The 12,043-nt window shown below is 40.0% G+C and overlaps 1 protein-coding gene across 1 annotated transcript; it reads right to left on the bottom strand.

Annotated features, from left to right (window-relative positions):
* Positions 1-11,247: 11,247 nt before the first annotated feature.
* Positions 11,248-11,727, bottom strand: LOC118926289 (elongin-C-like). Its single transcript, XM_036912968.2, has one exon. It carries the CDS (start codon positions 11,611-11,613, stop codon positions 11,275-11,277), a length of 339 nt encoding a protein of 112 aa, XP_036768863.2. The 5' UTR covers positions 11,614-11,727; the 3' UTR covers positions 11,248-11,274.
* Positions 11,728-12,043: the final 316 nt, after the last annotated feature.

Genomic DNA, 12,043 nt, shown 5'->3' with positions numbered 1-12,043 from the left:
CTCCCCACCTCGGTCCCTCCCACCTCACTGGTTCCAAAGGCCCACATTCCGGGTGAGGGCGGGCGCGACCATCGATCCAGCTCCAGGAGCCTCGGTGCCCGGCTGAACCACTCTTACGGGGGGTAAGGAAAAGGCAGGGAGGGAGGATGGGAGATGCTGACCACCACAGCAAATGGCCCTAAGGGAGACTTTCGTTGAAGCTGTGATTGAGAGAACGCCAAACTTCAGGTAACTAAATTCCGTAAAAAGTCCTTTCCCTACAGGGAAAACAGCAAGGGACAAATGCTGCTGCAGCATCCCACCCACTTTCCTAACTTGGTCGCGTCCGCGGTCAGCCGACTTGGGACTCGGGATGGATTCGCCCTGCGGCTTTCTGGGATTTGGAGTTCCCGGGGGATTCTGGGACTTCAGGTTCCGTACGTGTAGAGCGCCCCGCCTTCTCGCCGGTGGAGTCTGTCTCCCGCTGGCGTCTCGGGAGCCATGGGCGTGGAAATTCTCTGTCTTGCTTGAGCATCTGAGATCACTGGAAATGAGTGGGCTTCGACAGGATATGTAGATTTTGTTCTCTGATGAATTATCCCTTCCAGTTGCATAAATCATCTCAATTATACAGTGACTTTTTTGGGAATAAGAATTTGGTTACCTGCTGAGCATAGCTTCTTTAATGGAAGAATTTAATAATACATGTAATAATGAATGAAATAAAGGAAAACTCATCTAAAAGATACGATAGAGGACTGATTTTTCTTCCCTCGCGGCCCCCAGATCCAGGCGTTTGTATATTGCCATTGCATAGAACACGTACACGAGGAATATTGATCCAGCCAGCCATCATCCATCCAGTCATGGCTCTGTCACATACTGCAATTACAGGTAGCATGAATCCAGCCACTTCATTAGTCCTGATACCAAGGCATGCTAAAAGAAAATACCTCTTCACTATGGCAAAACAGGCTTATGAAGTCATAGTTTTGTGTGACACTTAGTTTGGTATGATGTCCTTCAACGGCTACAAATTTGGATTAAATATTCTTAAAAATTCTCTTTGAAAGAGTGGGTATCAAGATTTGGGGTAATTGGGGACCTTCAGCAGAATGATAAATACCAATCAACTATGGAATATAAATAATTTTTAAAAGTGAAATTGTGAAATTTTAATTGGATTAATAGAAAATTTAGTATGCTTGTGACATATTTGAAAGATTATATAATGCTCTAGAGAAGAAAATTTATGTTAAAGGGAAAGTGAGAATTTAGAAAGGTAAGGCATGGAAAACTTTTTACTTTGGATCCCTATTTCTTAGAAGTTTGAAAGCTCCTTTGCCATTGGCCTCATAGCATGCTTTGGCCATTTTTTCAGAACAGGGTTATTGCTTACACTGTCATCAACAAAAATCTGTAAATATTGATAATTTGCATCAATCCCACCATATAAATAAGTTTCCTTTATTGAATGATGAAAGCTTTTAGTTGTGATTATCAGGGAAAACATGACCTTTATTTTTTAACAGCATTATTGACATAATTCACATACCATATGTATTGCCAATGGGTTTCAGCCCTGGACAAGTTTGCTATGGATTTAACGTGACCAAAGAAATTGACAGCAAAATGTTCTTTGGGGTGAAAGGGTATATTACCCAGCTTGTTCTCCCAGCGGTTAGGTTAAGCACTAGCGTCTCTGCCTCCACCCAGAGCACTGAGCGTGAGCTCTCTAAAGAGTGCAATAATAGCTTATTGCCTAAAGATGAGGAATCAGTAGCATAGCAACAGGCCAGTTACATCATCAGGTGGTTTAAGTTCAGTGAGGATCCTGGCCATAGGAACCCCAACTTCCCCACACTCCACCCATCCAGAATTCTTGCCTTTCAATCTACATGCTCTCAATCTTCTGCAATGGTCCCTGTGCAAGAAAGCTGGGGCATGATAACCAGATTCCACAACAGCAACAGAGGATAACAACAACTTAGAGATAATAACAAAAATTAAGATACAACAAGATTTTGATACCGGTAAGAGAAATTATAATAATCCTCAAGCCAGAGGAGATTCCTAATAACAAAAATTATAATAACCCTCAAGCCAGAGAAAGTTACCAATCCACAAAGACCTTAGGGGCAATGACACACATGTTTTAATGACACCAACATAGGCAAATCTTGTCCATCAGGTAGGGTGCATGCAAGAGAGTGGTCCTGTGATAGTACTGTAGCAGGAAGGGTTCCTTTCCAGGTCTAGTATATTAAACTTTTACTCCTTTCCCCATGGGGGTTACTGGAGGTGCATGTACTGGCCATAATGATAAAACAAAACTCCCCAATAAGATGCTCCTACTAATAGCTGTTCAGGATATACTACTGCGACCTTTGGGGGCCGCTCTGCTGTTATTCCAGGAATACACAGGAGACCAGCTTCCAGGCCTTGTCCCCAACATGCCAAGAAAGCCAGCCATTGTTGGTCCATGTGTCAAAAGGTCCAAGGCCATGTTCACTCAATGGAGTCTCCAGGGTTTAGTGCAGTTGGTGCTTGCAGCAAGATATTCTGGTGGCCAAACCTTGGCTTCAGTGATTCTTCCTTGGTTTGTACTTGCAGTTATATAGGGGAGGCAGCCATATGTGTTAACATGTCTATAGGGCTCAGGGCTCCCTTTTGGGGTCTCTCATTCAAACACCGTAGCACAGTCCATAATGGGACTGACCATCCCTGCAGACAATTGGTATCTGACTTTAGTCTGGATTTTAACAAGCCACTGTGCCTCTCTATCATGCCTGCTGCAGTAGGATTGTATGGTCCAGGAAACTTCCATTTGATTCCCAGCTGTTGTACCCATTCTTGCAGTGTATGTCCAGTAAAATGGGTGCCCTGTTCACTCTAAATTACCTGTGGTCAGCCATAGGCAACAAAGAGACGATCCAGGCCTCTTTTGGTAGTCTGCTGGTCTGCACAATGGGCAGAAAAAGCAACCAGAAGTCCAGTAGCTGTGTCCACAAAAGTCATAGCATACCGATATCCTTCTGACACAGGTAGAGGCCCAATATAGTCTATCTGCCACCTGACGAGGGGTATAGGCCCCTTAGCTATTGTCCCATGTTGCACACAAAACTCTGCCGGGCTTTACTAACTACATCAAAGGTCAAAGGCAAGCCCCACCGATGGGCTACAGCCCACATTGTCTTTTGCCCCGCATGCAACAAACACTAATGTAACCATTGAGATACATCAGAGGCAGGCTTTCCTTCTAACCAACATATCTGGGCCAATTGATCTGCTTCATCATTTCCTGGGGATGCCAGTAGCAAATGACCTGTCACATGGTATACTATAATTATTTTAGTCTGACCACAGGCCCATAAGTCTTGCCACATTTCTTGCCCCCAAAGGGGTTGGTGACCAAACAGCCAGTTGGTATGGTACCAGGTTGGTAGCCACAGGGTCAAGCCCGGATAGATGGCCCAGCTGTCAGTGCAGACAACTACAGGGAAGGGCTCCTTGCTGACCAAAAGCCACACAGCCCGCAACTCTGCCCACTGGCTGCTCTTCCCCTCACTATCTTCCATCCTTATTGTCTCAGACTTAGAATGGAAAGTTATAGCCCTCCATTTTGGGGGCTGCCCATGGCTGGAGCTGTGTAGCATGCATCTTTGGGTATAGGGACTCTTCCCTCTCAATAGGGACTCTCTGCTACTAATGATTCAAAAGCAAGTTCTTCCTGATTTTCACTAGTATATGTCACTGGCTCCAATAAGCATTGGAGTTCTTCACTCAAGGGGCTACTAGAGAGGGCACTATGCTCCTGTAGGTAAGCGCCCCACTTGGCCAGAGTTAGCATTTGTGTCACAACACTCCTTGCATTTTGGGTCCAGTCTCGTACCCATCCCAAGATGGGATAGGTGGTTATTACCTTTATTGGGGCCATTCCAGTGATGGGTTCTGTAGCCAGCAAGGCATGACACATGGCAGCCCATTGTTTTTCTATCAAAGTGTATCATATCTCTGCCCCTTTCCAGAGTTGTGATCAGAATCCAATAGGTTGGCGAGATCATTCAAGCTGCTGCCAGAGACCCCAGCCATAGCCATCTTCAGTCACATGAACATCCAGCTCTCAGGACATTGATGGGTCTATCACACTCAAGGCATGCACGGCCTTGACTTCCCGTTTTGCTGTAGTAAAGGCAGGTGCACATGTCTCATCCCAGTCCCACCTGACGCCCTTTCATACCAACTGGTATAAGGGCTTCAGAATTTGTGCCAAGTACAGAATAAGTACTCTCCAGTAGCCTAGATAAACCAGAAACTCCTGTAGCAATGCTACAGTTTTAAGGGTAGGAAAGGCCTGGACTTTATCTGTAACTGCTTCTGGTATAACTTTGGTCTTACCCAACAAGATGACGTCCAAGAATTTGACAGACAAACTAGGTCCCTGAACCTTGGGGCTGTTCACAGCCCATCCTTTCTCCTGTAAATGTTGCAGCAGTCTTGGTGCTGCACCTTCTAGATCTGAAAGAGAATCAGAAGTGAGTATGACATCATCAATATAATGGTACAGCCGCACTGTTGGCAGTTTCTCCCATGTGGCCAAGTCCTGGGCTATAAGTGCATGACAGATGGTGGGGCTGTTGAGGCATTCCTGTGGAAGGATGGTGAAAGTCCATTGCTGTCCTTCCCACATGAAGGCAAACTGTTCCTGACTTTCCTGCTCAAAGTACATGGAAAAGAAGGCATCAGCAAGATCTATCACATAATGGTATGTTCCTAGTTCATGTCTGAGGGTATCCATCAGGCCTGCAATAGAGGGGACAGCAGCATGCATAGGGGGTATGACTTTATTCAGTTCTCTGTAATCCACAGTCATATGCCAGGAGCCATCTGGCTTTTTTACTGGCCACACTGGGGAACTGAAAGGACTATGGGTGGGCTTTATAATACCCACCTTTTCCAGCTCCTGGAGAGTTTCTCCAATCTCCTTATGCCCTCCAGGCAGTTTGTATTGTTTGGTATTACTCACCTGCTGAGGCACAGGCAAAGCTATGGGCGGGTGCCTAACATGTCCCCTCAGAACTTCCTTCATCACACATACTCTCAGTCTGAACTCACCTGCAGTGATCTGCAACCATAGGCCCTGCAGGATATCAATCCCCCAAATATATTCAGGGACAGGAGATATATACACAGTATACTACTTTGGGGATATACACCCTATTCCCAAAGGGATTTTGCCTTGTTTTACTCTGATAGCCTTACCCCTGTATCCATCTATGATAGTGGGGGTCCTGGGTAAATGCTCAGGGTTACCATGAATCAGTGAACATTCAACCCCTGTGTCCACCAGAGCTAGGACACGTTGTATGTTCACTTGGCACCAATGGATAGCTATTTCAACACGTGGCCTCCAGTCCCCTCCTGGTCCCTCAGGGCAGATACCTTGACCTTCCCCTCAGTCAAACTGTGTTTCCCAATCATCTTCCTGTGGGGGCTCGAGTGAGGTTGGCTTGCTCTCCAGCAGGAAGTCTTGCAAACACACAGGCTAGACTTGTGGCTCTGTCTCTGACCTCTGCCTCTTTGGTCTTAATGACTGGAACTGCTTCTCTGGTTTCAGTTGTTGTCATAGCTGTAGGAAGATCTTATTTGACTTCCCATATAATTTCCTTCCATCTGCTCCTGCCCATATTAAATCAACCCACATCTGGGTCCTCATAACCTTCATTGGGCCCTTTAAATTCTTCTTGTGAGTCGCTGACCTTATTTCTTCTCGTGTTCTCATTGCTTCAGCCTCTCCTAAGTCTGCTACTGTACGTGTCACCTCGCTTATGGGATGCCCTGAGTGATGGGAAAGAATGGCCACTAGAGACCCAAAGAGGGATGTGGGAGCCATTTGAAGTACAATATTTCTCATCCCAGTAGTGAAAATCTCTTCATCTGGGCCAACATTCTCTGGACTGTAGATGGCATTTCTTATGCCTAGCTCTTGTAACACCTGTTGGAGCTCAGCATATGTCTGCCATCTAAGAGGAGAGGATGGTAGATCACCCTGATTGGGCCACACAGGATGAAGTGCAGCCATAAGCCAATCAAGGAAGGAGTGACTCCCTGGGGTCTGATGTGCATTTTGTAATCGCTGCCTCAATGCTGGCTGCACTGTCAGGGAAGACAGCTTTCCTATCTCTGATCCCAACAGAACAATTCCATCCACTCCTAAGTCCCACAGACACAGGAGCCAAGCTGATATTGACTCAGAGGGCTTCTGCCTAAACTGGGAGACCAAATCCACCAGCTCAGCCTGAGTATAGGGGTGGAGCGTAGAGTGCTCCACAACCTGGGGAGGGGGCTGCTCCTCTCCCTGGGGAACTTTCAGCTTCTGGGTCTTTCTTTTCTTTTTTTTTTTTTTCTTGATTCAATTAAGCATTTATTGAACACCTACCATGTGTAAAGTGCCATACCAGGCACTGGGAGAGAAAAGATCAACACCCTTTCAAAAATGGAAGTAATCCCCTCCTTCATTTCTGCTGTTTTACAATCTAGTTTTTAAAAGATATACATAAGGCAAATTGCCGCTTAAAGAATGGTAACACAGTTCCATTTAAGAACAAATCACATAAACTGTGGTTTCAGTTTCACAAGCTTTTGACCTTCTAAGACAGTACAGCCATTCTACCAGTTAATGAAACTCATACTCAGCTCTTTAGGAATAAGTTTTCATTGGAGAGTACCTTCAGTATTTAAAGATAGGATGGTACTTTATCAGATATATTCTAATATTGCCCAGAACAGGAAAACTGTCTTTCCATATTTTGCCAAATAACAAAATTCTGGAAGCACAATGTTTAAACCCTGTTTACTTTGAGCAAAGTAACAGAGATAGTGTCTCGCACTATAAGACAGCAATTTTATAAAACCCATTTGAATTACGACTTGATGCAGCCGTCTTACATTTGGTTTTGTGTCATGCTACCTTAGCCACATTATTTCAGTATATACATGTCTTCCTGACCCAGTCTGGGTACTCACCTTTATTCAGTAGGTTTAGATCAAAAACTTTTATTGATTATTGCAAAACATTTACAGAAAAAGCATTTCCTACCATTGAGACTATTCAAAAGAACATTTATTGTAAGCTCGAACGTCAGTTCCAGAACCATTCTGAGCAACAACAGCCCTACTAAGTTAAAGATGATGTTCATTTGAAATGAAATGTTACATATATTTCAAAGCATTTATTTTGTAGGCACATCTCATGCATTGACTCACTACCTCAATTCCACCATTTCAGTACTTTATATATTGTTTACACCAATACTATAACAAACATGATTTCCTTTTTTGGATATAGCAAATAGGTCATCCCTAATATCTCACTGCAAATTAGCTTCTTGTGACCTTGGACAATCAAAAATTTTGTCTTGGATCCTCATTAAAACAAAAATCAACAACAAAAAGGAACATATTGGCTGATCCAAATGACAACTGAATGGAGCTAAAAATATATGCATTTTCAAAAACAGTTGAAGGGAATTATGGAAAGACAAAAATTGTCTTTGATGGTCTGCAGAAAATATTTTCCAATTCAAAATTATACTTGAGATGAGTGCAGAGGCTCTTGAAATTTTCCAGAGCACAAACAACTCTACTTTGACTTGAAAGTAAAATATATTTGGTAAGTCTGCATTAAAATTTAATATGCCTTGTACTTAAAACCCTACTATGTATTAAAAAAATTCGAACAGTGGATCTGGGCCAGTTGGTATGCATAGGCAGATTTAATCACCAGCTTTACTTCATGCATGATATAAAATAAAATGCTGGTTAAAAGATTTTAGATACTTCTGATTGAACAAAAAGTCATGAAATTTGGATTTTTATCCTACATGGTCATCTTATGCATACTTCTCTAAATAATAAGTAGATCCTATTATAAATAAAGGTCTTAGCATATGTATGTAAACATGACAGAACACTTTTATATTAAAAATGACTGTAAGCACGTATCAATATGAAGAGGGAAAAAATCTAACTCTGATACATCTGTGTCCCGTGTTGACAGTAATAATATAAACACAAAATTTACAGAACAGTTGATGATTAAAACTAAGTTCTATCTCAAAGTAACTTGAAAATTTTCCCCCATAAAAAAACTTGGGGGAGGGGTGGAGACCAACTAGGGAATGTGGAGGAAGAAAATTGAATATTCTACAGGACATTGGAAAAAAAAAGTCTTGTTTTCAATTAGCGATACTTGAAGTAAATAAATTACATATGTACCTAATTCAGCATAAGTTACTAAATTAGAGTATGACTGAAAAAATGAGTTTTAGCTTAACCTAGTATGAAGCTGGCACATAAATTTCCCTTTACATCAGGTATAACCACAGCTAAAATTTGATCTTTACATAGCAAACAATAGAAAACTACAAGGATTCTAAACTCATTTAATGTATTTCATACTGATGTATAATATTTAACGCTTAATCAAAGGCAGCAAAACTGAAATTGAGTACTATTTAAGAGATGTAGCAAGAAAGCCATTTTCTTTCTCATAATTCTAATCTGATCATCTGTAATGTTACAATCTTAGATTTAAGCAGTATCCAAAAACACAGTATTTTGTTCATTAAAAAAAAGTGGTAAACATCACCCTATTGATGTGCAACATGCTAATTTCCTAGATGTGAAATTAAGGCCCAGTTATTTGTCCAAGATCACATAGCTAATTAGCATAAGGGGTCAGACTTTTTAACTCCCAGTTTTGTGCTCTAATTACTGAAATACTTCTAGGCTAACAAATACTTGTTTAAACCAACAAACTATTGTAATATTTAAGAGCTTAGCCTAACAGGAACGTAAAATTTTAGCACAAATATGACTGGCCTAGAATTAAACTAGGTTTATATATTATAAATAAAACACCATATATATATAAAATCAATGGCATCTATTGATTTCCACATCTTAAATGTTTTATCAGACTTAGATATAACCAATCAGAAACTCAAATTTGGATACATCCAAGCTTTGTATGAAATTTCCTCTATATAGACAAGAATTACTAGGGTTAGTTTAAACACTGTTCAATCTTTAATAACAGTAATTTTATGTTATTTCTCTGAATATTTGCACTATTTTGAAATAATTGATAAACTTAGAACAACTCACACTGACAGCTCCATACATTACAAGATGTCTCTAAATGTATTTCTCTTTTAACATGAGCTGAATTTACTGCTTATAATAAATTATATTTCTCAATACAACTAAGAGTCTTCAAAAGCATGGAGACTGCTATTTGTCAATAACTGCAAGAAAGGCAATCTAAAAGCATAATAACCTAGACAGTACAAAAATGAAATACTAACTGAAATGAAATAAAAGATTTTGTACTAATTTCTGTGCAGAAAAAAAATACTGGGGAAATTTGCATATAATCTGAAAAATGACCTACCTACCAAGAGTCAGAAAACTTATTTCAATGCTACATATAAAATTATCTCTTAAATGTAACCAAATAAAAATTCCTGCTATTTAATTACATGGCAAGGTATCCTGAAGCAAATACTTCAATGAATTCTCAGAAAAAGAGAAGGCTAGAAAGATCAAACATCAAGTGTTCATCAAACCTTTCATTCAACAGAGCCTTTATTAACACATGAATATCGTGTTTTGCCCCAAGATATACAGGTTTTCCTAATCTTTAGTTCTATTTAAATATTTTAAACTTAAGGTTACTTCTGGATCTTAACACACACAGTAACCTACTAAAATTGGTCAAAGTAAACTTTATTCTAGCTATCACCTTGACCTTTAAGATTATCATTTAGGTTTATAAACTGCCATTATTTGTCACCAAGTAGAATAAAATTCTTGTACTTGATAACCTTCCACACCAAAATACGTACCAGTATGTCTCAGAAGTTACTAAAATATTTACAATTAACATTAATATTTAATTGCTTTCAATAAGCTGGAACATATAATGTTAAGTCTTTCAAGAAGAAAAATTGCTTTTATACATCTTGGTTTATAGATTTTGCAGGTTCCAAAAAACTAGTCCATATTAAGCCAGTCTTGAAGAACTAAGCTAAAGACAAATTTATAGACCCTGACAGCTGACAGCTTTATCTTACTATTAAGAGACAATAAAAATCCAACTCCAGCACTTCTTTTCTCATGCCTAAGCAGAGATGCGGTCATCGTTTTTCAAATTTTTTTGTCTGCTTAATATAAAAGCTGAATGACCTCTTTGTAAGTTGGATTTCAGTAGAAGTTCCACAGATTATGGGTATCATATTTATTGGGACATACTTTAATTAATATAAGATAATTCATATACTATGTCAAAGTGCATTATAAGATTTGCACTGCATCCCCACATTTTTCATCTTTTATAATATTTCAGTTGGACAGAGGAAGACTGGAATAGTTCAGAAAAGTCTAGCTTTTAAGATCCTGATAAAGTTCATAATGAGTCTTTTAAAACACACTTAAATAATCAGAAGTGTAATCACAAGGGACTATGTAAAAAGAATGAGTATTGCAAAAGCAGCTTTATAGTCAATGAAAGTACAGTATTTTGGATTGGTCACAATGCACATGAAATCAATCATGTAATTTACTTGTTGACCATGTGGCTACAGTTCCAAAAGTCACTGCTCCAAAAGCTGTACCTAGTAATCTTCCAAAATTGTTTTAAAATATAAAATAGAGTTCTTAAATCGTAGCAATAAACAAAAAGATAAGATACACTCAAACAATACTGCATTTTAGCAAAAGACACATAAGAAACTTCAACTCTTATGTCTTTGACAATTATAAAAATCAATGTTCTAAGTTACGAACATATTTATAATGTAATTATTTGCATAACTCTACTAGTGCTAATGACAGCTATAAGACCCAAATAGATTTTTTAAAAAACACTGAAAACATAAAAATATGTAGCCCATTATTTACCTGTTGAAAATGTTCATTTATGCCTACATTTCAGCATTTACTCTATCACCGCTAATCTAATTTTAAAAATCACATCCAAAGTATAAGGCAAAACCACCTATGAATTGGCATACTTGTTTATTTCTGAATTTGTGAAAATGTCCTTAATTTGTTGATGTAGCAAACAAACGTCAACTCTGGTTGCTATGCAAAAGAACAGGAGATAATCTGCTTTGCAATGAACTTTAAAGTTCAATTGCACACAGGCAACATGCTATATATGAAAAAATTACTAACTGAACTACAAGTATTAAATACTGAAAAAAGTTAACAGTTTATTATAATTTATTTTATTTAACAATCTAGGAAGTTCGCAGCCATCAGCAGTTCCAGTGCAATTTCAGGTGCAATTGGGAATTCAGGAATCTCTGTGGAGCTGTTAGTGTAGCGAACCTTGTAGGTAAAATACATGCATACTTTTGATAGCACATGTGAAGGGATCTCTCTAAAATTGACTTCATTAGTTTCATTCTCAGCAAACTGACCTGGGCCACTCAACATGGCTTTTATTGTTCCCGATGTTAGTGCATGTTCTCTTTTTACAATAAATTCATGACCATCTGAAGATATCAACTTGACATACATGGCATCTGGGCCTTCACAGCCACTGTAGGTTTTTTCTTTTCCATCCATTATGTTCGTAACAAAATTCTACTTTGCTTCCACAGGAACTTTAGTAGTTTCTCGTCCGTCCCGCAGCCACCGCGCCAGGTCCCCGCGCACCGCCACAGCCCCTAACGCCCCCCCCAATCCCCTTTATTTTCTTTATAACCTCTGGGTGTGCTTTCAATACAGGAGGAGACAGTGCCACCGGCACCACCCCTTCATCCTTCCCCAGCTCCTGCATTTCCAGGGCTGATGGCACCTTTCTCTCCCGTCCCCCAAGTGCCTCCTCTGCTACAACCTTTACCTTTTCTACTGTGCCTCGCAGCAATGCTAGCTCAGTCTTCAAAAGCTCCCTTACCTTCACCTCAATGCTTCACAACTGGTGTTCTCATGCCACCTCCACCTGTGCTTCCCTCAGGAGTTCATCTTTTTCCTTGATGGCCTTTTCCTTCTTCAG

The sequence above is a fragment of the Manis pentadactyla genome, chromosome 1 (genome assembly GCF_030020395.1).
Source record: "Manis pentadactyla isolate mManPen7 chromosome 1, mManPen7.hap1, whole genome shotgun sequence".
In the NCBI taxonomy this organism is placed as follows: Eukaryota; Metazoa; Chordata; class Mammalia; order Pholidota; family Manidae; genus Manis; species Manis pentadactyla.
The sequence above is the reverse complement of the archived record's forward strand: the minus strand, read 5'-3'. Positions and strand labels throughout refer to the sequence as shown.

Coding starts and splice junctions, on each gene's coding strand:
- LOC118926289 (XM_036912968.2), bottom strand. CDS start 11,613: ATGGATGGAAAAGAAAAAACCTACAGTGGCTGTGAAGGCCCAGATGCC.